The following is a 27,571-nucleotide window of genomic DNA, read 5'->3' as shown; positions in this document are numbered from 1 at the left end:
TGATCAACAGCCAAGGACTGTCTGACAGTATGTTTTTTTCTTTTTTTGTGGAAACAATATTTAAGATTCAGATGATACTTTTCAGACTTTGTATTGGAATTTGTCATTTCTGCTTAAGGACATGTTCATCAGTCTTACCTGAAAATTCAAATCTAGTTCAGCTTTGCTGATGACCCGCACAAGAATTCGTGATTGTAATCAATGAACAGGTTGACGTCAAACATAGCCCTAACCACAGGATAATCAGGTTGATAAGCTTTGGGACATCTGAGAAGTCGGACCTTTGCTGAATTGCAAATGCTAGATTGTTGGTTTGTGTGTAAACATTCTTAGGCTGTAACAGTGCACGATGTTGTGCACTTTTTATAAGCACTAATACAAATATAATTATCATGTTAATACATAAAAGTGCCAGACACCGTCACTCGAAACAAAACATTATTAATACTAAAAAAAAATATTGTCAATATTATTAAATTAACATTAATTCATATTACTTAATTCATTCATTAATATTAATAACCAGGAGGATATTGTGAAGCTCAAAAGTAAAACCACAAAAACTTTACTATGATGTTTTAACACCACTAGAGGTTTATAGACTTCGTTTTAAAAGTCTACAAAGTTAAACAACAAAGTCTTTCTTCCAAGTATGACTCCAGGCTACTTTATAGAGTCTCATGATCTCAAACTATTAGTTAGTTAGCCGCTTCTTACACTCCGTAATAACACGTTAATATGCGTTCAAGTGCAAAAATTCGCATTTTAACACAATTCACAATGCATTCCGGTCATGTCGGAACATATTGGTTGAAGTTGAAGTAGATGAACTTTACAGGCCGTCACTTCACTTGTTGTTTTCACCTGGCTGCAAGGCATGAAGCTATAGCTAAGCTTACCGTGTCACAACGTTCCTTTATTGCCTCTATAAAGTAGGTTACGGTTTGTTTTATTTTTTTACCCTTTGCAACTTCCACTTGGTGTCCCCTAGCAACGTCCTGCCAGTAGTGCAGCAGTCGGTCGGGGCCGTCGTCCTCGTCCTCCAGGCTTCCGTTGCCGGAGTCGGACATCTGGTCCTCGGAGAAAGACTCCAGGTCCTCGAGCGTGATCATGCCGCCGCCACCCCCGCCGTCGCTCGGGCCGTTGCCACCACCTCCACCGCCGTTCATTTGACAGCCACCTCGGTCCATTTTTTCGTAGCGACGACAAAAAAAAAATCTCAGGAGTTGTCGGATAACGTTGCGCTAAAATGCAAAATCGGACGATTTTTCTTCTTCTCCCTTTTGTGCAGCGCGTGTCCTGTTTAGGATCACGGCCGCTCGTGCGTCAACCAGTTGGAATCTACGCAACTGTTCATAGACACATTTAGTCATTACAAAAATAATAAGGTCGTTACTACATTGTATAGGTCGTTAACTTGTATGTTCCTTAAAATAGTGACCGCCCTCTTCTGCTTTGCTTCTACAGAGGAAAATCGGTGAATGCGATGTTTATAGGAGACGAGGCACACCACGTGACTCCTAGCCTTACCACGCCCTCATCTACGCGCTTCTGCCGAGACGATAAATAGTGCCTACCGAACAACACGGGCCATTTGAGCGTCGCGTCATTTTATTGAACAAAGTGTAAAAAAACAAAAAAAAAAAAACATTGACCAGAGGCTAGAACAGGGGGTTAATTGTCACAGAGCCACGAAATATCTTTGACATTAAAGTGAGGATAACCAGTCATGCATTATTATTGTTATTGTTGTTATTAACCTGTATATTAACAAATATGTAAGTGTGTGCGTGTGTTGTGCTCAAGATCGTGGTATCAAGAAGTACAAGAACAAGACTGAGACCAATCTTGAGAGTTCCAATAGTAGTGCGTGTACATTCAAATTAAAGGTACTGTTTGTTATGGATTCAAAATTTCATGTACACTTGGCTCACAGCTAATGAATGTTATCTGAAATATTTTCAGTAGAATTAATCGAGCCTTTTGTCTTTTTTGGGGAATTTGCTTGGAAATTAAAACAATTTAGTCAGCTGGTGTCACAAAATGTCCGCGTTGCACTTATGAGGTTCTGCCAAATTGTAATATTTTGTAGTGGCTGAGAGCGGACATTCGAGTTCTTTGTTTGAGCATAATAAACAAAGTTGAACTTGAGCAGGCACTCGGCAGGATTTTGATCAGTCTGATTTGCGGCGCTGCGACAACCAGCCACCATGTTGCACACTTCCACATGCACGTAGGGGGGGACATTATATAATCCTCTACAGTCTGCGGGGGAGTTTCCATGTACAGTAAAATCGCGTGTGCGCGCATTTACTGTAATAATCTTTGTTGCTGAGTTTGTTGACACGAAGCCTGACAATAACTGCGGCAAGATAATCATTGGTGTGCCAAGATGAACGTCGTCAATGTGACGGGCTTCATTGTACGAGTGAGGATGGAGAGTTTATTTATCTTTTTAGTTGACCTTAGGAACTCACGCACGCACACACACGCACGCTTCATTGTTGACATGCGGAGTTCAGCCATGAGCAGGTTCTGTTATTAATAGCAGCCCACGGAGAAGCTTTTTTCGCACATTCTTCACGTCACTTAACGCCAGGCCCCTCAACCAATCAGCTGCAGCCCCTACACACACACACACACTGCAATGCTTTCCTGTTTGCTGCCCCCATCGCCAGTCCTCCTATATTTTTAACTCATATCGACTTTTATCCTATGTTTTATATAGTCCATAAATGAATCACGTTGGAAGAAAATTAATCATGTAAATCTTAATAAATCATTTTGACAGTTCCATTTTTTCCCCCAGGCGTCAAATTGGATATTGAAAATCATTTGTAAAGAAATAATATGCCAGCACACAGTAAACAAGGCTCAATCCCAGTAAAATGTTTTACTCCTACTGTGTACGAGCAGATTAGATATGTGATATATTCGCTGCTGGTTTTCGTGAAAGGTCAACGGAAATTAATGGTTGTTATTCAATCTTTTGCCTTTGTTGTGTAAAGATAGCATCTTGATTGAGCCCTCTGACAAGCATGCTGAGATTAAGTCCAAATGGGCCAAGTGGCTCAGTTTTATCATCCAAATCAAAATATGATCACTATCCTGCCATTTCTGGGAAATGCACAGCCGGTAGTTTTCACCATCTAGAAAGTCTACACACCCCTGGTCAAATAGCTGATTTAAATCATTGAAATCATTAAATCACGATTTATATGACCTTTAACCTAGAGGAATAGCAACTTATTTTCCGAGACAAAAATGATTTTACAGTTGGACATTTTATTTTGAAAAAAAAATATATATTTTTACACATATAGCCCTGGAGCACATTCAATGTGAAAAACAAATTGTATATTTTAGCGGCGTCAATTTGACATGCAGTATTTATCCATTCAAGTGGATAATGCACTGTGATGAAAGTGTGTATGACATATGAGACGATTCAGTTCCTCATTACATGTAGCTGCTGCACTCCATTTTAGTGTTACCCAGTATGTGTTGAATTACTTCGTTTCTAGGGCAACATCTCACCATTAGCCAAATTGAAATTCTAGCGACTGTCCTATTGCTGTGAATAGATAGTTTTCCGTGTGACACATTGCTCATTATCCGCTTGATTTTATTTCAAAATGAGGACAGTGAAAAAAAATCTCCTGTCGCCCAAATGCTATTAGTTGTCTATTGTTGGAAACTGAATAAAATTGGACAGTGTAAGATTGGGTTCGTAAATAAGAGAAGCACGTGTGTGTGTGTATGATCAAGCATGTGTGAAATCACTTTCCTGCTTAGTCTCTTCTTGTCAGTGAAGAAGCACTGGCAGGAAATGGCCAATTATGCTGACCTACATGCTGCTTTCTCTGTGTGCGTCTCCACCAGGTGCTGGAGAAGTTCATGTCTCGTCTGGCCCTGAATCGAGTGATGGCCCACAAGGATCTTCAGAGTCTCTGCAAGTACCAGCTCATCCTTGCCAGGGACCAGTTCCGAAAAAATCCCCCAACTCATATCAAGGTAAATGAAGCAATAAGTTTACAAGTTACAATTCGTAAGAGACATCAGCATCATCACGAAACTTTGTCTTTTTTTTTTTCTTCAATTTATTTTCAATGATTCATTTTCGCTGAGGTCCTGCCAGTTTGGTTTTCCCGCCACAGTCGTCTTATGTACCGACATGTTATGCCCGCAGGGAGCACAGCAGGGAATGCTGGAGGGAGACTTTGCCCTTTGCATTAGCTTGTATCATGGCTACGAGCTACTCATGCAGATGGGACTCAGGTCGCTCTTCTTTTACGTCCAGGGCATCATGGATGGGTCCAGAGGTAATCCTTCTGCCAGAAGCGTTATCGTTCCATTGACGTTTGTTGTTTTAAATCTCTTTCCTCTGTTTTAGAATTGTCCCGAGTCAGGAATGAGCTGCAGAGGACTCCTGTTTTCATGGACCTTTATCACGAGATGGAGGCAAAGTTTGGGAAGCCAGCTGGTATATAATAGGCTTTTCTCTTTGAAGCATATCAGATATAACACTGGATGGATGACAACGTCATGGCTTTTTATTTGAATAATTACATCTTCTAATATTTCACACCCGTAGGCTCCGATGAACCTTTCATTTACGGTCACCCCAAGCTGCAGAAACTAGAGGACGTGGTGCTGCAACACTTCCGCTTGTTGGTCCAACACGCGTCCGACAATAATGGTAATTTGCTCGTGGCATATCAGTTCACCGATGTGGCAACTTCATTTCAGCTGTGATTAATGCCGTGAAATGATCTCCCAGGTTCGGGTGCGCAGGAAGCGAGCACGCGGGTGATGATTTTTTCGTCGTTCCGTGATAGCGTGCAGGAGATCGCCTCCATGTTGAACCGCCACGGCCCGCTGATCAGAGTCATGACATTCATGGGGCAAGCGTCGGCAGGGAAAGGAGTCAAAGGTTTCACTCAGAAGGAGCAACTGGAGGTGAAGACCTTCTCTTTCCCTTTATCGTCGTCACACCTCATCACATCATCCAATAAAAAGCATGTGATGTTTTAAGGCATCAAGATGAAAATATAAAAATAGCTTTTTTTCGGTTTTGTATGAATAGGTAGTGAGCAGGTTCCGTCAGGGAGGCTTCAACACGCTGGTGTCCACCTGCGTAGGGGAGGAAGGGCTGGACATCGGTGAGGTTGACCTCATCGTGTGCTTCGACGCGCAAAAGAATCCCATCCGCCTCGTGCAGCGCATGGGCCGCACTGGACGGAAGAGGCAAGGACGCATTGTGGTTATCCTGGCAGAGGGACGCGAAGAAAGGGTTTGTATTTTAGTCTTGAACGTCAAAATGTGTTCCATGTAAATTGCTGTCAAATATTTTTTATTTTCCCATAATGCATTAACCCGACCTTAAATTTGCTCTTCTTCAAAGACGTACAACCAGAGCCAGAGCAACAAACGCAGTCTGTTGAAGTCCATCGTGGGCAACAAAAGTGCCTTCCACATGTACCCCAACAGTCCCCGCATGCTGCCCGACTGCATCACCCCCACTTTGCATAAGATGCACATCACCTCTGGTCAGTTTGAGCACCGGGACAGCAACAAGAGGTCTTCCACGGTCTGCCGGTCCTTCGCCCAAGATCGGGCCTCACTCATCCACCCACAAAACCTCCGTGAGTGATTTTTGGTGATTTGAGCTTCTGCTGAAAAGTTTGCAGTTTTGAATTGAGTGTGTTTTTTTTGTGGCAGTTCGTCAGGAGGGAGCTGCTTCCGGCGCTTTCTTGAGCAACACAGAATATTCTCTGTGGGTGTCCACCATGAAGCTGGCTGAAAATGAACCGCAACCAACCTTGAGGCAATCATCAAACTTCATGTCTCTACCAAATTATGGACCACCTCCGGTATTTTTCTTTTCATTTATTTTTTTTAAACTCTGCTTGTGAGTAACCCAACTTGACATGTTTTTGTCTGGAAGCAAAAATTTAGAATGCGAGAGGCGAGCATTAGACGCCGCCAACAACAGGCATCGGTGTTGCAGCGTAATAAGCATTTGAACACAAACTGTGGAGCAACACATGTAGACATACAATAATACCAATTTTATATTTCAAAGGAGGACGCAGCCAGAGACGCGCCTGTGAGAGAGCTTTCCCTTTCGGAATGGCGGCACTGGCAACATCGAGCATTTCCAACCCATGCGGTCGATCACTCCCTGCGCTGCCAGCATTTCACAAAAGTGATGCAGCTCGTCGACAGCATGCGGGAGGAAAACGAGGTGGGTTGTTGTGTGAAATAGTCCTTCAAACAGTAACACATTCGATCTCGTGACTGTTTTATAAATCGATCATGTGACATTGAGGCATGGAGAATCAAATATTTGTCTTACAAAATCAACTTGTGTAAATAGGCTGGGGGTAGAGCAGAGTTGCGATAGTATTTATATATTTTTTTTCTTTCATAAACACAAACTTTTTTTGAAACGCGTCAGCTGAGTTCCATCAGAGCGTACGGGTTTAATTTGGGTCATTCTTCTGACCCGGAAGGCAAATTCTTGGCCTGACAAATGGGTTCTGTGTTTTTTCCACATCTTGATTCAAATGGTAATAATGAGTCATTTGTTTTTTTTCCCCCCCCCATTCAAGTAAACAAACTTGTTTTTGGACAATTAGTTGCTTTGCTCTCGCAGAGTTTTTAATAGTGTGCTAAAAGGCACGTGTGGTCATCAGAGGTACTGCTAAAAACTTGTCGTCACATCGGTTGTTATCGTCTTACATGACACTCGCAGGTCCTGAAATTCCACATTGGATTTAATCACACGGCTGCTTTGTTCCTCGCCACCCGATGTTTGTTCAAGTACCTCGAGTATCTCCAATTGCAGTAACATAACAGTCCAGAAGATCGGGCCATCGTTAAGTCGGCTGGATCGGTCCGAATTCCAGAAATCGGGTCAGGGATTATGATAAAGCCCACTTTTTTTGTTCCCATGGCGAGTCTTGTCTAAACAAGGGATTGAAGCAAGGTAGCCCACCTGTCCAAACAAAACGGTTAGGAGTGTCTGGGAAAGTGGCACACTTCAATTTAGGCCATCATTTTATTAGCAAAACTATAAAGGCACACAGTTGTGAATTGTTCAGTTTGTGGGATTTGGGGAGTAGAATTGAAAAAAGCAAGTCATTTTCATTTAAAAGAAATGATAATTTCCTGAATATTTATTCTATTTTGCTTTGTGTTTAACTGTGATTAATAAAAAATATCCCCAGCAAAGATAACGTTAGCCGTGGCTTGCTTCCACAGCTGGAGTTTGCAAGGCCTTCTGACCTTTTGCTCCAGAAACACTATTGCGTGTCCAAAATGTTCCAACTTTTCTGATTTCCCCACTTTAAATCCCGCTGACACACTTTGCTGCCTCGCTCTTTGAAAGCTTCCAGAAGTTGTTTTTCCAGTCATTTTTTTGTCTGGCCCGGGCCAAGAAGCAAATAGCGCACGCTGTTTTCCTCAACCCGCTGTCACGCTCTTCGTTGTGATGAGGAGACGCAGGTCGTTCAGACAGACGGGCCTCCTCGCTTGTGGTTATGCAATCCTCCGAAGCGTTACGTAAATCCAGGAAGCTGGATCTGGGTCAGGCTTTTGTAACCTAGATGGGGATGAGAAGAGAAGGAGATGGAAAAAGCTCAGGAATTTGAGAGAATTGAGATTTTATGATTAGCAATTTGAAAGAATGACATTTTAAAATGAGCATTTAATTGTATTGTGATAAGATCATTAGAAATTGTTAACATGAATTGAGGCAATTAAGTGATGACTTTTAGCACAGTCACACAATTGTTGATACTCTTGAGATGTTCAGATAATAACAATAATAATTAATACTAATAATAATTTTAAATTATATACAATTCTTAGAAATTAGCCATTGGAAATCAGATAGTGCTTATGAATTGTACAAATTTCGGAATGTGTGACTGCAGTCACGGGAGCATCAAACGTCTTGGAGATGCTCCTGTAGCTTTCACCTTTCACATGCTCATGTCTAACAACTCGTCTCCACTTCCTCCGGTTTTGCTTACTACTGTGTTTCCAACAGCACAGTGACTAATTTATGACCGACTGCTTACAAGTTTGACGACAATTATCAGAAGACACACCTTGCTTAAACATGTCTTTATCGTAAGAAATATTTGTAGTCTTTCCTAGACTCAGGACCTGTTTCATTTTTCGTTTGTTTTTGTTTCTCCTGAACCACAATTCAAAAGCGATGTTTGATTTTTCAATAATTTCAATTTCATTTCCATCCAATTTGAATTTACTCTCATTATTACCATTTCTAACAACATTCCAACAATTTTACAGTGTGTTATCACTGCCATTAAAAGATGTCGGTTTACGTTCTCGTTAAACATATTTCAGCCCCATTTCTCTAAAAAGCAAAAAAATGAAAGTATTCTGACCATCAATTAATTTATTTAGGTCATTGTGTGTTCGTGATAATTGTTATTTATATTCATAGATCGGCCACTCCATTTTACATCATACCAGCACCGAAAAATGTATTAATTTAGACCGCAAGTGGTAGAAATTCATCAAAATGATGCAATCGAGTTAAAGGTGTGGTAAGTCCGATGTGGTATGTTGTGCTGTTTCTATAATTAGCGCGTTACACAAGCATCACTAACTGAGAGTTGTTAAAATGTTTCAGTGGGCGGGGATTTAATCTTGGATTATTAGTTAAGGCATGTACAACTTTCCAGAGGATGGGCATTACAAAAGCAAAAAATACCTCTGTACAATTCCTGCCCATAGTCTTTTAATTACGCCCTTTTGCTATCTCAATTGGGGAAACACCTAGCTATAATTCATTGAGGACATCTATCCAAACAGGAAGTAAGCCACGGTTGACGTTCACTGGTTTTAGAATTGATAACGTCAACTTTTTGACCAAGGCCACCTTTGATTTTGCTCTGTCCTCACGGCGGGCGGCTTCCTCCTACTGTTTGTCAGTTGATCGGCGCCCTGCTGTCTCTAAGGAGGGTGCCACTTCCAACAGATTGCTTCCAGGTGGAGTGCTTTGACTGACAGATTTTTGGCAATAACCCCGTCAGACTTATAAAATCCAAATCAACAACACGGAAACGGCGGCCTTATGTAAAGAAAGAAGTCATTTCAGTCCGATCTTGTTTGCGGCTTCACCTGCTTCCTAGTTTGATTGTTATGGAGATAGCGCATGTACTAATAAAGTAGATGGATTGTCAGCGTGGCCAAAAAGTCCAGAGGTTGATTGTATTCACGTTTGCTTCTCCGCAGGGCGACTGCGCTTACGAGAAGGAGTTATTATCTTATCTCAACAAAGCTGACACCGACGGCCGTCGAAAAAAGATCCAGAAAAACACCTGCTCCAAAACTAAGAGGAAATCAGTGGCTGCTTTGGAACGCCAAGAAAGGAACAAAGAAGAGAAGAATGCACAAACGTTAGTCGAGAAACTAAAGCCTCGTGTTGATCCGTCAGTTGCACCTCAGTTAATCAACGAGGAGCCGGTCCTCATCGTTGAAGATGACAAAAAAAAGGATCCACCTAAGGCTGAGGAGGTGCTAATCAATCAGGATGATGAAGATGCTGAACTTCAGGCCATGTTCTATCTCCCCAAATGGGATTCCTGGCCTTCCGCTTCTGTCATCCCGGGAAGAGACCAGAACCTAAACGCCATCCGGGACAACGTTGCCGAGCTCCTGTCCCGATCCCCGCCGCCTTCCGCGGATTTCGACACGCTCACGGTGGACTCGATCCGCCCTCCTCATCCCGATCCTCCTCAGCCGTTCCACGTCAGCTTTACCCTGGATGTCGATGAAGATGATGAAGTCATGGCGAGTCATTCTGATAACGCGGGGTCAGATATAAACGTGCCTCCGGGAGATGAGGAAGAATTCCGTAAGCAACTGAAGCCTGTCAGTAGTCCAACCTGGGATGAGGTCTTTGAGGATGGTGGCGCAAATGAAGCTAAAAAAGACGAGCAGAGTGCAGGAGAGGAAACAAACGAACAGGCTGCGTGGGAAGACCACCTAGATGACAGCATGGACCTGTTTGGTGACGATGAAGCCTTCCTGCTGATGACTATCCCAGACATCCACCCCCCAAAAAATCATGACACATCCCGGACCTTGCCCAGTGTGGAGGACATCGCTACCAGCGCAGTGGTTCCCTTGGAGACATGTGACACAGGAATTAAACATACAGTGGTGTCAAAAGGTGTGGAGTTGTCTGACAGCTTGGACTTTCCTGTCAATTTTGACCTTGGCTATTCCCTGGAGGACTCAGAGGAGGAAGAAGACTCCATGCCATTGAACACCAGCTTTCCACGACCTCCAGCTTCCTTGCAGGAGGCCTCGCCATGTGTAAACATCCATTCGTCAACACCTTACAGCTTTCATAGGCTTGCTGCACCTTCATCCCACACCAAGTTCCCTACACCTCAGATGCTCTCAGAGAGGAAAACTACTCATCTCGCGTCGCCGTTGACGTCCAAAGCGGTGGGCCCGGTGGTGTCATCGGGTTCTGCCGGGCCTCGCGCCGTTCGCCTCTTTCGCAGGACTCTGAGACGAAAACGACCAGAAGATGGCCCAACTTCAGCAGTCGAACCAAAGGACGATTCTGACGCCCATCGAGGTTTGTTTATTTATGCTAAAGGCTTGGACGTTTCCAGATGTAATTGTCAGGGGTGTGTAGACTTTTTATATTCCCTGTATATGATCCCTATCACATGATGTGGCAGTTGTGGTTGAAAGCTACTATTTTGTCGATGTACAAATGTTCTTTTTTCTTTTAGCGGAGTGTATTTTAGACAGCGATGATGACGTTGTTGTCCACAAGAGAAGACAAGGCAACAAGGTCAATCCTTTGTCGTCGCCAGAGGCAGCGGTGAGAAAACGCACGCACACTTCATTCAATCAGTGAATGTTGTTCAAAATCGGTGCATAGAAGCAGAACTCAATGAGTTGAGAAACATCCAGTTGTCATGGCAACCGGCATATTGGATAACTCGGTGGTTAGAATGTTATGGCAGAGCAGGTACTATTGATGGCTTTTGATTTACGTGTCCTCAATGTGTATTTTTTTTTTGTCTTCTAGTCCAACATCGTCGCTGATGCAGACTCGCCACTTGTGAGGAAGAAACGTGTGACGGCATTAAACATAGTGAGATAGTCTTTGTTAGTCATGCCACGATGTCAATGCATTCAACCCTTCTGAACCCTTTTGTCACCCGTCTCTCCAGTCTGAAGCCGACGATGACGACGATTTCCAGAGCGAGCGTGTGCCCGCATGCAAACGAGCGATACGGCCAATCCAGCAAATCAACACCAAGGTTTTACTCACTTTTGTGTAATAAGAAGCAACCTTCAAATGTCACCTTTTGCTTCTTAAATGCCATCTTTATAATTAATAGCTGTGTCGACCCTGGCATTTCCCCCCCCCCCATTGTTTGTGTTTTGCTCAAAGCGCAACAAATGTCAAAAGGGCCGTGAGTTCCTGGATGAAGAAGCGGTGCTGTCGGAGGACGAGGAGGGCGCGGCGGTTTCGTCCGACGAGGATGACGGAAGAGAGCAGAACCGCTCTCTCGATGGCTTTGTGGTGGACAATACGCACTTGTCTCAGGGACTAAATGGTAGAGTGCCATGTTTACTGATTAAATACTTTGCCTTGTCTTAATACTTTTGCATCCCTTCTGACACTCTCGTCTCTTTTCCATTAGACTCTGAAATGCGCGGGATATACTTGAAGTCTGTGCAAAGCCCAATCGTCGGTGGAAGGTATAAAATGTCCTACAAAAATCTTCATAACCCAGACATCTTCTCCCAGGTACTACGGCATACTCGACTGTGTATTATAATGACATCAAATAGGAGAGCCGTGTGACTATAAGATTTTGTTTGCAGGTGCCCGAGCAGGACGAAACCTACAAAGAAGATAGTTTTGTGGTGGGAAGCCAAGAGGAACAGGAGGAGGAAGAGGAGAGCTCTGAGGAAGCCGTGGAGCTGATGCCGGAGGACTCGTACGTGGACGGGAGGAGGCAATACGCCACGCGGCGCCGTGTCTTCTTGCACAAAGCCAGAGCAAACACCGGCGCTTCGACGAGCGTGGCCGGATGTCGGGCGGAGCCGAGGAGCAAGCGTGGCCGTGTTCTGCGCTTGGTAGATTCAAGCGAGGAGGAGGAGGAAGGGGTAGATGGTTCGGAACCACCCAAGCCTATAAAACATTTGCCACAACAGAAGTCCTCCTCTTTGACTTCAACCATATCCAAGGTTAGCGGGGGGCAGAGGGAAGAACGGCAACAAGAGAGGTAACTTCTGGAGAACAGTGGTTAAATCACCAGAGGCAACAAAACACTACATTAGCAAGTCATGTAATGCTTGGTTCCTCCTGCAGGGGTCGCCAGAGGATAGAAAACCAACATGCCCTTTCTGACCAGCTGGACTTTGAAACGTCAAAGTCACTTGATGCATCCAAACAGCCTCAGGTAAAAAAAAAAAAAAAAAAGAAGTGGTCCTTTGCTGCCATCATGTGGCATCAATAGGCAAATACATTAACGTAAACTACACTATACATCCAGGAGCCTCCATCCACCATCCCAGATCCTGTCGGGGCCGGTCCGTCCATCACAGAGACTCCGATCTGCATCCTGGTGGACAGTCGCTGCCTCAGCGGCAGTGTGGAACTCGTGACCAGCTTACGGCAGCATCACAGCGCCACCGTCCACGTGTGCTCTCTGGATGGTAACTACTTTGTCGTCAGCGCCCGCATGGCCGTGGAGAGGCACGCCCAGTCGGATCTGGCGTCCCTCCAAAACCGCAAGCGACTGGCCGAAAGATTGAGCAGCGTGCAGGAGCACTTTGAGCGCATTTGTTTGATTGTGGAGAAGGACAGAATCAAGCCAGGTCAGCCTCATGAGTGTAGTTTTGGTTTCACACCACCTATTTTTGGTCAAACGTACGACAATGTTTGTGTTCCAGGTGAGACGACCCGTTCCTTCCAGCGCACGCGCTGCTTCGACAGTACCCTGTCGGCCTTGGTACGGACCGGCGTGCGGTTGCTGTGGAGCGACGGCCCCCAACAGAGCGCCGCCTTGCTGGTCGAGCTGGCGCGACTGGAACAGCGCAAGGGGCATGCCGTCGCTCTGCCCTCCTCGGAGCTGAGCGGGCGGCAGGACCTGCAGTTCTACTTAAGCCTGCCCTCCGTCAATTATGTCCACGCTCTCAACATGAGCCGCCGCTTCGGATCCGTGGGCCAGCTCGTCAATAGGTAAACTGATTAGCCTCCCGGTAGCACTTGTGAGGTAAACCAGTGTCTCAATTTCCCTGCGTTTGGTTGTGCAGCTCAGTGGAAAGCCTGGAGCACGAAGGCGGCATGAGTAGAGCGAGGGCCGAGGAGATCTATCGCTTCCTGCACTACAGCTGCGATTCCTTCCTCGTGGACCAAGCGGGAAAGTCCCGGGAGACGGTAACGCACACCATCAGGATCTGATTGCCGAAAGGTGTCATATTTATATCGTTACAGCTGCTGCTTTTTGCTCTAAAACTGATCAAGTTTTTGCACCTCGAGCTTCAACCGGATAAAGCTCAAAACATTTGCACAACCCAACCCATGTAGAGTAACATGCGTTCTATTTATTTTACCGAGTTATTTTTAAAATGTTGGGAGCAGCTTGTGCTGAAAGGAACTCAACATTTGGCACAAGAATATTTTGTCTGGACAAAAATATGGATGATTATGTTTACAGCTATCCGAATGTAAATTTCAGTACATTAATAAAAAAAAAAACATGTGTGACAAAAACTATCTAGTGTACCATATATACGTATGTAATGTTTTTATTTTTTTTGTGTGAACGTTTTGTTTTTCTTTGAGGGTGTATCATGATAAGCACATGAACTAACAAAAAAAAAAAAACATTCAATAAGGCCATGTGCCTTTTATTGATAATCAAACAGATGACAGCATTTAAGCACAAACGACATTGTAACAGAATTTGGATTCAAAACAGGCGTAAATAATCTAGTGAGAGAAGAGTACAAAAATAGGTCATACTTTCACAGTTATGTGCTTAATTTAACACATTCATCACACTGCTTTGATAAATGTTTTGGGTCCAAGCAGATTTGTATTTATTTTTGGAGACATTCAAAACCAGTATTACATACACATTCTCTGCATCAGCCATTTGGTTTCTAATTCACTGTGGTGGGACGGTGATAATTTGGTATGGTCAGGTACACTGGAAAAAAAAGGTAACAGAAAATGGACTTTACTGTTATCGGACGGTCAGCTTTTTTTTTTTTTTTTTATTGTTGATGTGACTTCATCACTAACATCTTCCTGTTTTCTGTTTCAGTCTGAAACCGAGTCACTTATTTCTGAGAATTTAACTATGAGCAGATTGTGTTGTCTTGGGAGGTTCAAGTTGAGGAATGGAGTAAAACGAGAAAGACACCGAAAATGACACCGCTGAGCGCTCAAGAGACAAATGTAATATTTACATGTATGTACAGCAAGTGTGACAGATTTCCATGATTGTCGGAGGTGGGAGTCTCCACGCTTCAACTTAGGTTTGCCTCGAGTGATCCACCTCTGGTAACCATTATGAAAAATGAACCAAAGTGTAGTGTAGACAGCTAGTTGAAGATTTACCAGCAAAGGTAGGACAAAGCAGCATTTCAACCTATTTACGGTGTACTGCTGTAACTTCTGTAACCGTATTAGCTCTCCTTTAATGACCATAGAAAAGGAAGTATACAAAAACTGACTACTGTATATATGTACAAGTGCAGTTTTATCTGACTAATGGATCATTCTTAAATATAATGCCTGTCTGATATGCAGCTACAATCACTTTTCTGCTTAGCGCGGCTGAGCTCAGATGCTGCTGGCCTGGGTCTGCGGCTGCAACGGCGGCATGGGCGCCGCGTGCGGCTCGGGACCCGTCAGGACGCACTCGTCGTCCTTCCGCATGTAAAGCAGGAAGAGAGTCACGGTGGCAAAGGTGGTGGCGTTGACCGGGAAGGCCCGGAGCAGCGTGGAGGTGAGACCGCGCGTGAACACCCTCCAGCCCTCCTTGCGAACGCTCTGCCGCACGCAGTCGATGATGCCGTCGTAGCGGTGCACGCCGCCCAGGCCGTCCGCCTGCAGTCGGGACTTAATGACGTCCACGGGGTAGGTGGAGATCCAGGAGGCGATGCCGGACATGCCGCCGGCGAACAGCAGCTTGGGGATCAGGTAGGGGTCCTCCGGCTCGCAGCTCAGGCGGCGTGTCAGCACGTCGTACGCCAGGAAGTAGACGCCGAAGCCGGGGGTCTCGCGGATGAGCGTGGTCACCATGCCGCGGTTGATGCCCCGAATGCCTTCCTTGTTGTAGATCCTCAGCAGGCAGTCCAGAGAGTTCTTGTACACCTTCCTTTTGGATTTCTTCTCCCCAGTGCCTTGCATCTGCATGCGAGTTTTGGCCAGCTCCATGGGGCAGCAGATGACGCATTGGATGGCGCCCGCCGAGGCGCCCGCCAGGAACTGGTTGAGCGGCGTGTCGTGGCCCAACTTGCGCATGGCGTTGCCCTGCACGCCGAACACGATGGCGTTGATGAAGGTCAGGCCCATCATGGGAGAGCCCAGGCCTTTGTACAGACCCAACGTCTGCGGAACAATGGCAGCCGGTTGACAAGGTCGTCTCAACCTGGTAAGGACATCTGTACTACCCAACATTGATTGCAACCAAAACTCCCAAAAATAATAACTCTTGTTTTTAATACATCTAGTCCCACTTCAATTTTTTTTTTTTAAGCAGAACACAGTGATGCACAGAGTATAAAAACCACCTCTGGGGGCTTAACGTTGTCAAATGTATACGAGTTGAGCTGACTCCACGTGGCGCTTTGAACCTCGCGTGACTTGCGAAACTTAATTTAGACTTCTGGGAATTGAGGTTCCAGTGGTATAGGAAGAATCTCAACACCCTTTCACACTGAATGTCTCCAGCGTGCTCGCTGACGTGGCTCGTCCCAGTGTAACCGGACTCCTTAATTGTCAGCGAGGGAGGACTAGGAGGCAGAGTCAAGGGCTGCGGCGACATTCTTTTGAGTTAAGCTTACCGACTCCTGGCGCACGATGGACTGGAAGCAGTGATATGTGCCGCGGTAGAGAGGCTTGTCTGCATTTTGAACCTGAAGCCGCACCTGAGAACCAACAGACTTGTGTTAGCGTCACAATCGTGATGTCATAACATCACAATGTAAAAGTTCTAAAGGGAAAACAAGCAGGCAAAAAAATACTAAATATAGTTATGCATACGTGCAAAATGAGGATTTGTGTGTGCGCGCGCGTGTAAGTGTGTTTTATTTTAAGAAGTTGTGTACAGCTTAAGACAGGACAAAGAGCAGGGGTGTCCAAACTACGGCCCGGGAGGTATTAGTGGCCCTCGCAAATACTAAAAATGGCATGATTTGGGTTGCAAGCGATCAAATGTTTGTTTGTTTTTTTTAACTATCCGATCGGTTAATCATCGACTAAATGATTTTACATGAAACACGGAAATGTGAACGTAAGATGCAGGTGTTGTTTTTGTCAACTGGTGGTCGCCATTCTCACGTACTGTAGTTGGTTGACAAATCTGTGTGTTGAAATTGAATTTTCTTAATGTGTGCAATGCTGCAAGAGAATTCTTTTTACAACCAAACAGTAATAACATTTATTTAAATAACACAAATAAAAATAATTCCGTTTCAGAAGCAAAAAAAAAAATGGTTTAATCCAAAGCCAACGTGGCATTCTTTGTTTTTCAGTGTGCGACCCTCGAAGGAAAAAGTTTGGACACCCCTGACATAGAGGGAGAGAAAGAAAGACCCGGACTTTACTTACTAGGTCCCAATTCCGTCGAAAGGTTGTTTATTTCTCTCTCTCATCTACAACACAGTGACACTGTTGCTGTTAAAGACAGCCCCTGCCCTCCACCAGCACTCCGCCAAGCACACATATTGACAGCAAAGTACACAAGAGCGCCAAACACCAGGCACGCAGATGCTGCCATGTCATCTAGTCACATTAAACATGAATGTAACTTTGTTTCTGTCCCAAAGTCACCCTTGCGCTGGCTTGACTTTCGTTTCCTCATTGCACTCAAAGTCGAGTCACAAAAACAATCACACAACTGTAAAATATGCAGGCTAAACTTTGTTTCAGATGTTTGTACTTAAGTCAAAGCCATGGCTACAAAATACTGCTTTGGCGCCATCGTTTGGCAATTTGGGGCTGTCAAGACATTCCAGAAAAGCAGAAAGTCTGAGTTCTCAGAACTCTGATCAGGAAAAAAAAAATTACTGGAATGAAACAAACAGGGAAGTCCAAGTTACAAAGTCGGGGAGAAAAAAAAAAAAACTACATGCCCTGATTTCACCAAGTTTCTTCAATCTCTTAACAGAGATTGACAAATATTTTATGATATCTTTCTTATAACCTAGAGAGAAAACAAAACAACCACACAGGGCGGAAACTGGTAGAATGGAAAAGAGGCTTTAGTCAGAGCAATGCACAGCGGAGATGCGCTTCAAACAACACTTGCCACTAAATCGTCCTGACAAATTAATCGTAATAAACTTATCAAATGGATTAATCACCCCAGCCCTGTTTTGGCTTCTTTCTTGCTATGAGCACAGTGGCAGTAAATACACAAGGACAAGATGTATATCTTTACTATTTACTCAAGACAATCTGTATGCTTTGGAAATTATTTTAAACATTGAAGCTGTCAGTACATGCTCACATACTTTTGGGTGTTTACTGTACAGTACATCCACGTGACTGTGTACACTGTACACATGACAAACCAGCCTTAAAGGACAACATGGCTTTAAGCTACAGATGACACACCCACCTTCACTGTGTCGAACGGATGTCCAACCAAAACACCGGCAGCGCCTGGAAACATAATTTAAAAAACGATTTAATATTGTTTATTTGTTTTATCTATCCGTATTTATTACACATCAATTCCCTCTGGGATATATCCTGATCTGATGCCCGAGCCACCTCATCTGACTTTTCTTGATCTAAGTAGGACGTGGAGAAAATATCTTAAATCAATGTAACTAACTGTTGCCCCCTAAGAATATGCTGTCCTGTAATTGATTTTGATTCCAGAAAATAGCAGCAAAGGACTACTTCCGATAAATGCATTAGGGCATCCATATCAAACTCAAGGCCCGGGGGCCCAGATATGGCCCGCCATATTATTTTATGTGGCCCGCGAAGACAAATTTTGCATCAACTTTGTGTCGTTACTAAAATTACAAAAAAAGAGCGATTGCTTGCGATTTTTATTACCATTCGTCTTTTTAAAATATTTGAACCGTTTTGACTAGTCTCTGCTTTTAAAACTAGTTATTCATCAGTTTGTTTTGAAGCCTATACTGTATATAGAAGACGTTGACAATCATAATGGCCCCCTGAGGGAAACTATGACAACGATGCGGCCCGTGACAAAAAGGAGTTTGACACCCCTGCCTTAGGGCATTCCAACTTTTTTTTTTTTTTTTTTTTGTGTGTGTGCAAAATTGCTAACATGATTGATTTGATCAGAGCGCAAAAACTGCAAATTTGTGCGTGTTTGTTTTAATCTCCCAATTCTGAGATTGCCAAACTGCGAATTGCAGTGATTCATTTCATCGGCATTAAAATTTTAAAGCAAAAGTAGAAAAATACTCATAGTTTTCCTCCGATGTCTGTTTTTTACTTAACTGCAGTCATAGAGTGGCCGTACTGTATTCACTCAATAATAATAAGAACATGATACACCAAAATAAAGGCGTAATAAATCGGAGGAGCCACTCCCGTTGAGTGACAGTCTTGGAATGTAATCCGATGAGTCACTGACCCACGTAACGTTCTTGGAACTACTACACGATCGATCTAATATTTTATCATTGTTTAATATTGTCTCTCCGCATGAGAGAACGTTTCTGGTTATAGGAGTAAAGCAAAGCTAGCACGTTTAGCATAAGCTTGTTGACCTGGCTCGCGTGGCAGGCTAGTGGCAGTGCCACGCTTTGGCTAGCCGACTGCACAGCGGCACCGCTTTCTTTCTTACCTCCCACGCAGCCCGCGGCGAAGTCAAGTGCCATTCCCTCGAATGTCCAACTTGTTCGATTTGTCGACGTTGAATCTAATGTACGCGATCAATTGACAGACGAGTAGCCCACCCTCCTCCGGCTAAGCTAGCTCTGTCCCCGTCGGCGTCGTGATGATGCCGGAGCCACGCTAGAAAAGAAGAAGAAAAAAGTCTTACGGGGATAATAACGTGGAAGAAATGTTTTATTTTGCTGCCGACTAAACCTTTTCTATTTCTGTGTCTCAAGGAGAGGGGAAGGCGGACGCGTGTTTGCCCTTTTTAAGATGGCCCAATCGTAGGTCTGAGAGCAAGACAACTCCCCTGGCCCGCATCGGCCGCCCCTCGCTCGCATTGGCTGCTGCCGCCACGTCCGCCCGGCTTCGAATCACAGGCGTCGGGGTAGAATCAACAATGTTATCACGGCGGACGTCATCAGGACACTGTACGCGGTGAAATATTAGGCACGGGTTCAGATATAGGTACGCAACACACGTGCTCGCACACACACTTATTGCCAAAGTGCATTGTAATATATATGTTTATAAATACATATGTAATGCAACCTGTATAATTAGTGTACTACTCTGGTTCCTGCTTGGGTCAGTCTTTGTTTTCTCATGTGGAAATGGTTCACTGGGATGGCGTTAGACTAAATATTTAAAGGTCATCAGGTTTTTGGCATAGATCTCTGACTTCCCTGGCTTGAACTTTGAATCAAGTCGCTCTGTCTGTTATGCCAAAGCAGAGAAATTTAAAAGTATAAAGACAGCAATTTTTAAGTGTCCTGTATGAAACAGTCAACCGAGTAGTCGTAGTATTACAAGAAAACTTGCAATAATATCACAATTAAGTCATATTTTTAATTTATTAAAGTAAATAAGATTACAAGAGTAAAGTCTGAATTTTAAGAGAAAACGAGTAAAAACAAATGTAGCAATAAAACTTTAACTTGTCACAAAGTCTGAATTTAAAAAAAAAAAAAAAGCAAGTGAGGCAGGTCGGGAGTAAAACTAAAATGGATACAGATTTTCTGAAAATACCACAACTGTGTCAAATAAGAGCTTGCCAAGTTTCTGCCATCTTTATTATAATAATTTACAGCTTCTTTGCAGTGGTAGGAAATTAATAAATATTTCTATCACCACAATTATGTTGCTTCACATCAACCACTTGTGGATGTGACAGGTTTTTTTTTTCACTTTGTCATTATGCAACCATTAATGTGAACCAAACTTCGGCATACACACTGTGGAATTGAATCCTATTGCGTAGGCGATTACGTGCCCCAGAAAAAAAGACGTTGACCTTTCTATATCTTATAGATTCCCCAAAACCGATTACGTTTTGGGTGAACCTCAAAGCACAAAATCCTTAACATTATGTGAATAGTGTATTATATTTTTTATTAACTTTTTTCAGATTCAAATTAAAGAGATGCAGTGCAGGCATGTCTTCTCCAGCCCCCCCGCAAAAAAAACACTGGTTTCCCTTCCCCTATTTAATGACGAGTTTTTATCAAGATGCATTTTTTTTATTCTTCGATCAAGCGAGCTAGATGTTAAAATTTAAAGGCCGGGGTGTCATGAACCGCATGACTGTCTCGTCCGTGATTTGCTTGCGTCGCTCCTGATGCTCGGCGATGATTGGCTGCAGGGTTTCGATCAAAATCTTCTTCAGTTCTCCGGTTAAGAGATCGCCGCTCGTGTAGTCCTAAACACAACATACGTGGTAAATCCAGAGAAAATGGAGTATAAAACTTTTCCATGTCGTGTTAACTCTCACCTGTCGGATCTTTTCCAGCTTTTCATCATCTTCCAAAAAGAAAGTCAAGTACATGAAGGAGACATCCACGTCGACATTGCCGCCGTACTTTCGGTGCTCTTCTATCGTGTCTTTCCCCCCCGAAAATGCATACTTGTTGATCTGTGAGCAATCACAATCAATAGTTATTTAACTGCAATCAAGCGTATTTATTTTTTGAGTAAAATGCACACTCAGAATTCATCTTTAGATGCTCACTGAGCTCACTTGTACCTTGTTCTTGATTTGTTTGGCAGTGTCGGTGAGAAAGATGGACGAATTGGCATCGCTGGCACTCATCTTGGTCTGCGCCCCCTGCAGGGCAGGGAAGAAAGTGGAGTGCAACAGGGCTGGCTTGGGGTAGCCGATCCTTGGTGCCACGTCGCGGGTCATTCGGAAGTAGGGATCCTATGAGGGTGAAGGGCATTGCTTAACAAAATGTCTTCGTCAAACAAGTACAGTAGTGCCTTGAGAATAATTCTAAAAAAATAAAATAAAATTAGGGCAGATTACTCATATTTCAAAGCACCGCTGTATTTGTTGAGTGTTGCTGCAAACACTGACCTGGTCTATGGCGCAAGGGATGAGACACTGAATATCCTTTTTGTCCCCGAAGATGTGCGGGAAAGAGTTACTGAAGGAAGGGGCTGCCTGGATGGCTGGGAAACTGATTTTTCCTGGAGAGAAGACACAGACACAAATGATAATGGATTGAGAAAAGTCATTACGTAATCTGTCTGAGGCAGGTCAATAACATTTATCTTCACTAAGAGCTTTCTTTGTTCCCGCTGCCTTACCGATGCAATCGCTGTCTGTAAAGCCAAAGATGCCTTTGACTTGGTTGAACGTCACATGTTTTTGGATCTTCACCACATTCCTGTAGAACTGTGGTGACGCGCTGTGGTACAAGAAGAAAAACACAACAGTGAAGAAACGCATGCCACGTCGGGACAAGATGGCTGTCTGTCATTCGCTACCAACCCCATGTAGTCGAGGTCAGAGAAAATGAAGGTCTTGTTGACGTCGAAACCGCACGCAATAATGTCCTTGGCGTTCTCCATGGCGTACTGGTGGCACTGCTCCAGCGTCAGGTCCTTCCACAGGTACTTCTCATCGTCCGTCATTTGGACCACTAGAGGGATGTCGAACACATCCTGCAGCCATCTGCAGCAAGAATCAGTGTTCATTTCATCTTCCAAGTGCAACTCAAATGCTGCTCAACTCACTTGGTGAAGATAAAAGGGATGAGGTGGCCAACATGCATGGCCTGAGACGAAGGCCCTCTGCCGGTGTACAGGAAAAACGACTTGTGCTTCTCATACGTGTCCAGAACTTGATGCATGTCTCTAAGTACAACACAGTGAAGGAATCACAAAATATTCTCCTCATCTTTGCCTCAAGGGATTAATTGAAGTGTTTAAAACTGACTGACCTGTGTGAAAAAAAGATTCCTCGACGAAGAAAGCGGTGAGGTTTCTGTCCGGTCACTTTCTCTATTCTGTCCACCAGCTCTTGGTCGATTTTACTACTACCAAAGCGCACTAAAAGAAAGACGACAACATTATCTTATACTTTTTTCAATGTACATTTCATAGCCGTATTATTAGACGTTAGCTTCTTTTGAGTGTGGCCCTTTTGTACAATCTAATCATTTTTTCTTTCAACAGAAGACACTAATTTGATCTCACCAATGAGTTTGTCATAATCAACGCCTTTCGCATTGTTCGTGGAGACGCTCCAAGGGTTAACTTCATCATCACCATCATCAGCATTGCCATCTGCCGTCAGGCCATTTTCTGAGCTAAGTGAATTTTCCGATGGTGGACATCCCGCTTTGTAGTCCTGACCCGTCGCCTGTTTGTAGTCCACTTTCAATTTGAGTAGGAACTGGACCGCTGCATCAATTTCAGCCTGGAGAGAACATTAACAATGTCTACAATCATTGAAGATGAAAATGCCAAAGCTATATATACTCATTATTTAAATCTTTGTTATGTTTGGGTTTATTGGCACCCACCTTCTCAGCTTTAGCCGATTTTAAGCTCCTGACTTTTTCACCCTGTGCTGTCAGTTGGTCATAGAGATCCATTGGACTCCTGGCCGCATCTCCTTGACAGTCTGTCATCTTAACAAAATGCGGAGCGTTAAATAAATAACAGCAGCTACAATGCGTTGAAAATAAACAATGACTCTTTAATGTGGTAGCATTACTGTCGCACCGGGAAAAGGGAAACTCCCACATGTGAGTTATCAGCCTTGAATTTGGCTTAATATGTCGATAAAGGTCAATATCACTATATACTGCGTCGATAAATATAATTAATGTGCCAATAAATACACGTACAGTTCATATTTGGGCGTTTTAAAGATATTAAGTCAATTTATTCGTGCACATACCGTGTAATTGCGTTACACAGATGGTAGCTCACTCATTCAACTTGCATCAGCGTAAGAGCAACTTGTTCGGATGAAATGCTTCCCGAGAAATGTATAATCGAGCAATAGTTCCGTTAGTAAACTCACGAGCTTATTGTTTTTTTGGAAGACATATTTCTTTTACCATTAATAACAAAACATGGACAGTGTTTTAGATCTGATTTTATGTCCAGCATAAACCTAACATTTATTGTGGTTGTGGTAATAACGGGGACATGTTTAGACAGTAGGACCCCTTCACCGGAAATTGTCCTTTTAAGAAAATAAAAGTACATAGTTGTCGGCGGAAACGGTCAAATGATACTTTCAAAAAATGTATTGAAAACGGCGATTTTAAACACTACACGTACGTGGTAATGTTTGGAGGAGCTTAGAACACATTTGAATAATTTAATGTTTTATTCTATTGCGTAAGTAACTGCACCGCGGCATGACAGCAAACGAATTTGCGACGTTACGACGGTACGTAGCTTTGGCTAGCTAGCCGTCTAGTTTGTCCTAATACGTTTCTCGAAGCTTCTGGATATTAGGACATGGTGAGCCTTATTTATTTTTATTTTCATTACAAAGGTAAGACACCCCTTTACTAATATATTTTGGGGAACTATTATTGTTTATAATTCATCTTGTGTGTATGTGTTGTCATCCAGTAGATGTCGCTCTTGGAACGTTGTTGAACCGACAGTAGTGTTAAGATGACCACATTAGTGGCATATGAGGATTCTGAGGATGAAGTTCTAGACCAGAAAGAAAGAGCTGGACCAAGACAAGAAGTGAAAGACTGTCCTTCATCAGCGTTGAAGTTGAACTCTGACAGCACCCGGTTGGAATGCCACCAGAATGACCATTCTTCACAAAAGCAGAGCTGTTCTTTTAGTTCACCTGTTGCTCTTCAGAACAACCCCACTCTGCTTCCATACATCCCACCAAGTGTTCCTGATAAGATCAAAAGACCCTGTACTGTCCCGCCTGGTGTCCGACCCTATATTCCCAAGAGGCAAAGACTTGTCCCATCTTCCACAAACGAAGAGGAAAACCCAAAAGGGGGAGTTCACAGCAAAGATGTCCAAATTCTCTCAGCGGGGTCTCAGAAAGTGATGCTGCATCTTGCTCACGCACCTGCTCCTCCTCCTGCTGCTGGGATACCCAAGAAGCTTCTGCTAAGCCTTCAAGCCCACCAGGGTGTGATCAACACGGTGCAATGGTGTCCAGTTCCTCAGAGAAGTCATCTACTGCTGTCAGCCTCCATGGACAAGAGCTTTAAGGTACAGTAAGACAATACATTTAGATGTATACTGGCAATAATAGAGTTGCAAGTAATGTACTCAAGTACTTTTATTTCAGAATAATATGACTCTAGTGAACGTAAACTAGTCCTTCAATTAATTACTTGAGTTAGAGCAAGTAAAAATTAAAGTGGGGGAAAAACTTCTCAAGCACAAACTGGTATGTTTATTTCTGAATGCAGAAATTCAACTATTTCCCAAGCTGACTAACCCATAAAACCAAAACCAACAAAAAATAATTATTATTATGATACATAAATTAATTTATTGCTTGTTTGTTTGAAATAATTTGGAAGTGGACCTTGAACAACAGTAATCTCATTAAGTCACAATTGCCCTCTTGATATAGAAACACAGCACACACCACTTTCTGGAGAATTACATCGGTCACTGTCAGCCCAATGTATGTCAACACCCACGGGACTTCCTATATTTCCAATTCCAACCTCACATTCCACTTCTTTCTTTTCCTTTCCGGAAAAAGGAGCTGGAAAGGTCAAGTCCGAAACCATTGCATTTGCACCCCCATCGTCAATTCTCAAGAGAGCTTAACAATGGCTCTTTAGCTAAAATATGCAGCAGACCTTTTGCATATTAAAATGAGTCCAGCGGGCAGCATGGAAGCATCGTCCCCATCGCTAATCTTGGATGACTTTCTGTTTTGTATGCAGGTCAGATTGCATCTCAGGCTAAGGGTACTTAACCAGGCATCTCATGGACGCCAATAGAATAATTTCCCTTCTCACGTTCTTCCCATTTTATTAAATTAATTTAAAGGTAGGGTTGTAAATGTGAAGGCAATCTTTTTTTTTTTTTTTTTTGGAAATCTACTCTATACTCCACCCAGCCACCAGGGGGCAATGTCCATCTGTGACTGATGCTATTGCCCTGGTGTCGTAGAATCAATGTGGTTATTTATAATGTGTTATTTAGAGCATCTGGATGTGCATTTAGCAAGTGCAGTTAACTTTCAGCAATAAAAACTACAATCAACTGACAGTGAGGCCAATTAAGCCTTGTAGTGGCAGGTAGGAATTAGCAATTACATTTCCTCATTTGCTGTGACATAAAGACCAGCAGCTATTGTCATAATTATAAGTCTGGCGTTAATGAGGGGCTCCATTTGTTCTTCTCTATTCTAAGTCTGTGAAGTCCTCAGCAGCTTGTCTTTCTTTAGCAGTAGTGCCCAGACCATATGCAATTAGTCACGGTCGCCATGGCTACGACAGACGTAAGGCAAGAAGTTTTATGTAGCGAATAGGAATGCTAATTCATTTTTTAATTACCCCGAGCCATTTAGAAAGCAGATTAGCCAATGTGTCATCCTGAAGTATTCGCTGTACGAGTCTGGAAAATGAAGAGGATGTAGAAAAAGCAAATGACCAATTTTCAGGTCTCACACTTTGTGCGATTATTGTTAGGCTTTAATTGGTTCATTATTTTGTGTTTTATTCATGCTGGGTAATGGTTGTAGAACATGGTCACTTCTTAATATTGTAATTTTATGCTTTCTGGTGCTGTGTAGAGTTGATACAGCAGCCTTGAGATGGCAGTGTTCCCTCAAGCCCCAACGTCATACGGTGCAGTAGAACTTTTGAGTTGGAACACAAGCCCTTCTTCCATAAACAATAGGTTGTTGTAAAAAAAACAAAAACGTTTTGAATAACATTTTAATGTCATCAAATTTGTGCGTAGTACAACTGTTCCATTTTCATTTGTATTCCTTTTTTGACGTCAAGGTTACACTTCTGTGGTGGAGTCCCCGATAAAATCCGAAGATAATACGATCAAGGCTTGTGGATCGTGCACGGGCCAATTTCTTGATATTTCCAACAGTTGCATGGCGTAACTTATCTTTCTAAGCCATCCCTGGTAAACTCCACCGAGTGCCTGCATCCCTTTCCCTTCAGTCTCCCACAGCGCTACAGTCGGCTGTCTTTCTAATGCCGTCTGAAGAGCACGTTTAATAATGAAACACAGAGACATGCCTCAAGTGACTCGCAAAGCCGAAAAAAAAAAAAAAAATTCTCCCATCGCTAAGTCTTACCTCATTTGAGCGGGCACCTGACAAGACCACCCACTTTTGATGTCAGGCTGAGCTGTGGCCCGCCAGACTGAAAATCAGCTCCAATAAGCAGCTGATGACACGCTTGGCACACTATCGACGCGGCTCCTTTTGCCAAAGAGTTAGAACCTCAGCGCGAGCACGCCGCCGCAATTAAGAAACACAAGAGATCAGCACTTGTGTCATACATCACTGTCTGCTTTTGGGACCTTTTTTTTTTTTTTTTTGCCCTCCTTACTTTATCTGCAGTCTGCTTTCACATTTCATGCCAGTTAGGAAGCAGAAGAAACTATAAGAAAAGAAAAAAAATCTGGGATAAAACTGAGTCCGGTTTTTGTCAACCCATAAGAAGGTTGACATTGAATATTTTTTTAATATTCATATCTCCACTAAGTTTGAGAACCACCGCTTTAGTGCATACATCCGAGTTACTGTTGTTTTTCTGATATGTAGCCCACTTTTTTTTTTTTTTATGATGCCTTTCAGGTGTGGGACGGGGTCGAGAGCGGACGATGCCTGAAGGTTTACACCTGCCACTCAGGAGCCGTGCGGGATGCACACTGGAGTCCCTGCGGCCGCCAGCTCCTCACCGGCTCCTTTGACAACTCCGCTGCGGTTACCGACGTGGAGACGGGTGAGCGGCACGCAAACCTGACGCTTGGTTCACCCCTGTCCAATATGTGTTGTCACCGTGTATGATTGTACAAATGCATTTTCATGGTGACATTCACGAGAGATCAATATTTCGGTTTGCTTTGAAAGCGCCTAAAAACACGATTGGACGTCTGCCTCGTCGAACACAGGAGGCTCTACTGTAAGTAAGAACGGTCCAGACGTCACCCCTCGTTGTTTGCCTCGCCGGCGTCAACACTTTG

General features: G+C 43.5%; 5 protein-coding genes across 14 annotated transcripts in view; 2 read left to right on the top strand and 3 right to left on the bottom strand.

Moving 5' to 3' along the window:
* soul3 (heme-binding protein soul3) overlaps positions 1–1,485 on the bottom strand; it is a 5,798-nt gene extending 4,313 nt beyond the window's left edge. The window contains exon 1 of the mRNA XM_037241051.1: positions 962–1,485. Within this exon, the coding sequence (XP_037096946.1) occupies positions 962–1,190 (229 nt within the window). The 5' untranslated portion in view covers positions 1,191–1,485. The remainder of the gene's footprint in view (positions 1–961) is intronic.
* fancm (FA complementation group M) overlaps positions 1–17,462 on the top strand; it is a 25,322-nt gene extending 7,860 nt beyond the window's left edge. For 3 of the 4 annotated variants that reach the window (XM_037241038.1, XM_037241040.1, XM_037241036.1), the window contains 21 exons: positions 3,883–4,014; positions 4,190–4,322; positions 4,394–4,483; positions 4,595–4,699; positions 4,781–4,959; positions 5,087–5,293; positions 5,405–5,645; positions 5,722–5,873; positions 6,086–6,247; positions 9,274–10,630; positions 10,791–10,882; positions 11,093–11,158; positions 11,238–11,327; positions 11,462–11,627; positions 11,715–11,821; positions 11,899–12,302; positions 12,389–12,479; positions 12,573–12,897; positions 12,973–13,261; positions 13,336–15,686; positions 16,789–17,420. In XM_037241038.1, the coding sequence (XP_037096933.1) occupies positions 3,883–4,014; positions 4,190–4,322; positions 4,394–4,483; positions 4,595–4,699; positions 4,781–4,959; positions 5,087–5,293; positions 5,405–5,645; positions 5,722–5,873; positions 6,086–6,247; positions 9,274–10,630; positions 10,791–10,882; positions 11,093–11,158; positions 11,238–11,327; positions 11,462–11,627; positions 11,715–11,821; positions 11,899–12,302; positions 12,389–12,479; positions 12,573–12,897; positions 12,973–13,261; positions 13,336–13,483 (4,536 nt within the window). In that variant the 3' untranslated portion in view covers positions 13,484–15,686; positions 16,789–17,420. Of the gene's footprint in view, positions 1–3,882; positions 4,015–4,189; positions 4,323–4,393; positions 4,484–4,594; positions 4,700–4,780; positions 4,960–5,086; positions 5,294–5,404; positions 5,646–5,721; positions 5,874–6,085; positions 6,248–9,273; positions 10,631–10,790; positions 10,883–11,092; positions 11,159–11,237; positions 11,328–11,461; positions 11,628–11,714; positions 11,822–11,898; positions 12,303–12,388; positions 12,480–12,572; positions 12,898–12,972; positions 13,262–13,335; positions 15,687–16,788 lie in introns of all 4 variants that reach the window. The other variant, XM_037241037.1, reaches the window with a different exon arrangement.
* On the bottom strand, positions 14,269–27,571 carry LOC119116024 (mitochondrial basic amino acids transporter-like). The gene is made up of 6 exons (XM_037241050.1): positions 27,566–27,571; positions 20,134–20,139; positions 19,089–19,173; positions 17,877–17,920; positions 16,099–16,182; positions 14,269–15,643 (listed from the first exon to the last, which is right to left on the bottom strand). The coding sequence occupies exons 3-6, from the start codon at positions 19,120–19,122 to the stop codon at positions 14,873–14,875; spliced, it is 933 nt and encodes a 310-aa protein (XP_037096945.1). The 5' UTR covers positions 19,123–19,173; positions 20,134–20,139; positions 27,566–27,571; the 3' UTR covers positions 14,269–14,872.
* On the bottom strand, positions 20,087–23,396 carry LOC119116021 (tryptophan--tRNA ligase, cytoplasmic). Its single transcript, XM_037241044.1, has 11 exons — positions 23,307–23,396; positions 22,927–23,034; positions 22,598–22,820; positions 22,342–22,450; positions 22,136–22,255; positions 21,891–22,073; positions 21,707–21,807; positions 21,474–21,586; positions 21,144–21,317; positions 20,892–21,032; positions 20,087–20,819 (listed from the first exon to the last, which is right to left on the bottom strand). Exons 2-11 carry the CDS (start codon positions 23,032–23,034, stop codon positions 20,661–20,663), a joined length of 1,431 nt encoding a protein of 476 aa, XP_037096939.1. The 5' UTR covers positions 23,307–23,396; the 3' UTR covers positions 20,087–20,660.
* wdr25 (WD repeat domain 25) overlaps positions 23,029–27,571 on the top strand; it is a 51,168-nt gene continuing 46,625 nt past the window's right edge. For 4 of the 7 annotated variants that reach the window (XR_005096229.1, XR_005096225.1, XR_005096228.1 and 1 more), the window contains exons 1-2: positions 23,029–24,610; positions 27,183–27,330. Coding sequence is in view for 1 of the 7 variants with exons in the window: in XM_037241045.1 (XP_037096940.1) it covers positions 24,041–24,610; positions 27,183–27,330 (718 nt within the window). In the remaining 6 variants the exon portion in view is untranslated. The remainder of the gene's footprint in view (positions 24,611–27,182; positions 27,331–27,571) is intronic. The other 3 variants (XR_005096227.1, XR_005096226.1, XR_005096230.1) reach the window with 3 other exon arrangements.

Source organism: Syngnathus acus, chromosome 22 (assembly GCF_901709675.1).
Source record: "Syngnathus acus chromosome 22, fSynAcu1.2, whole genome shotgun sequence".
NCBI lineage: Eukaryota > Metazoa > Chordata > Actinopteri > Syngnathiformes > Syngnathidae > Syngnathus > Syngnathus acus.
This window is presented reverse-complemented; position numbering and strand designations above follow the sequence as displayed.

Excerpts from the sequence above, each read along its gene's own strand:
- LOC119116024 (XM_037241050.1), bottom strand. The coding sequence starts at position 19,122 with ATGGCACTTGACTTCGCCGCGGGCTGCGTGGGAG. Across the intron at positions 16,183-17,876 it reads ATCCGTTCGACACAGTGAAG|GTGCGGCTTCAGGTTCAAAA; the intron begins GTGGGTGTGTCA and ends GTTGGTTCTCAG. Across the intron at positions 15,644-16,098 it reads CCATCGTGCGCCAGGAGTCG|ACGTTGGGTCTGTACAAAGG; the intron begins GTAAGCTTAACT and ends ATTGTTCCGCAG.
- LOC119116021 (XM_037241044.1), bottom strand. The coding sequence starts at position 23,034 with ATGACAGACTGTCAAGGAGATGCGGCCAGGAGTCCAATGGATCTCTAT. Across the intron at positions 22,451-22,597 it reads TGATTATGACAAACTCATTG|TGCGCTTTGGTAGTAGTAAA; the intron begins GTGAGATCAAAT and ends TCTTTCTTTTAG. Across the intron at positions 21,808-21,890 it reads TCTGACCTCGACTACATGGG|CGCGTCACCACAGTTCTACA; the intron begins GTTGGTAGCGAA and ends CTTGTACCACAG.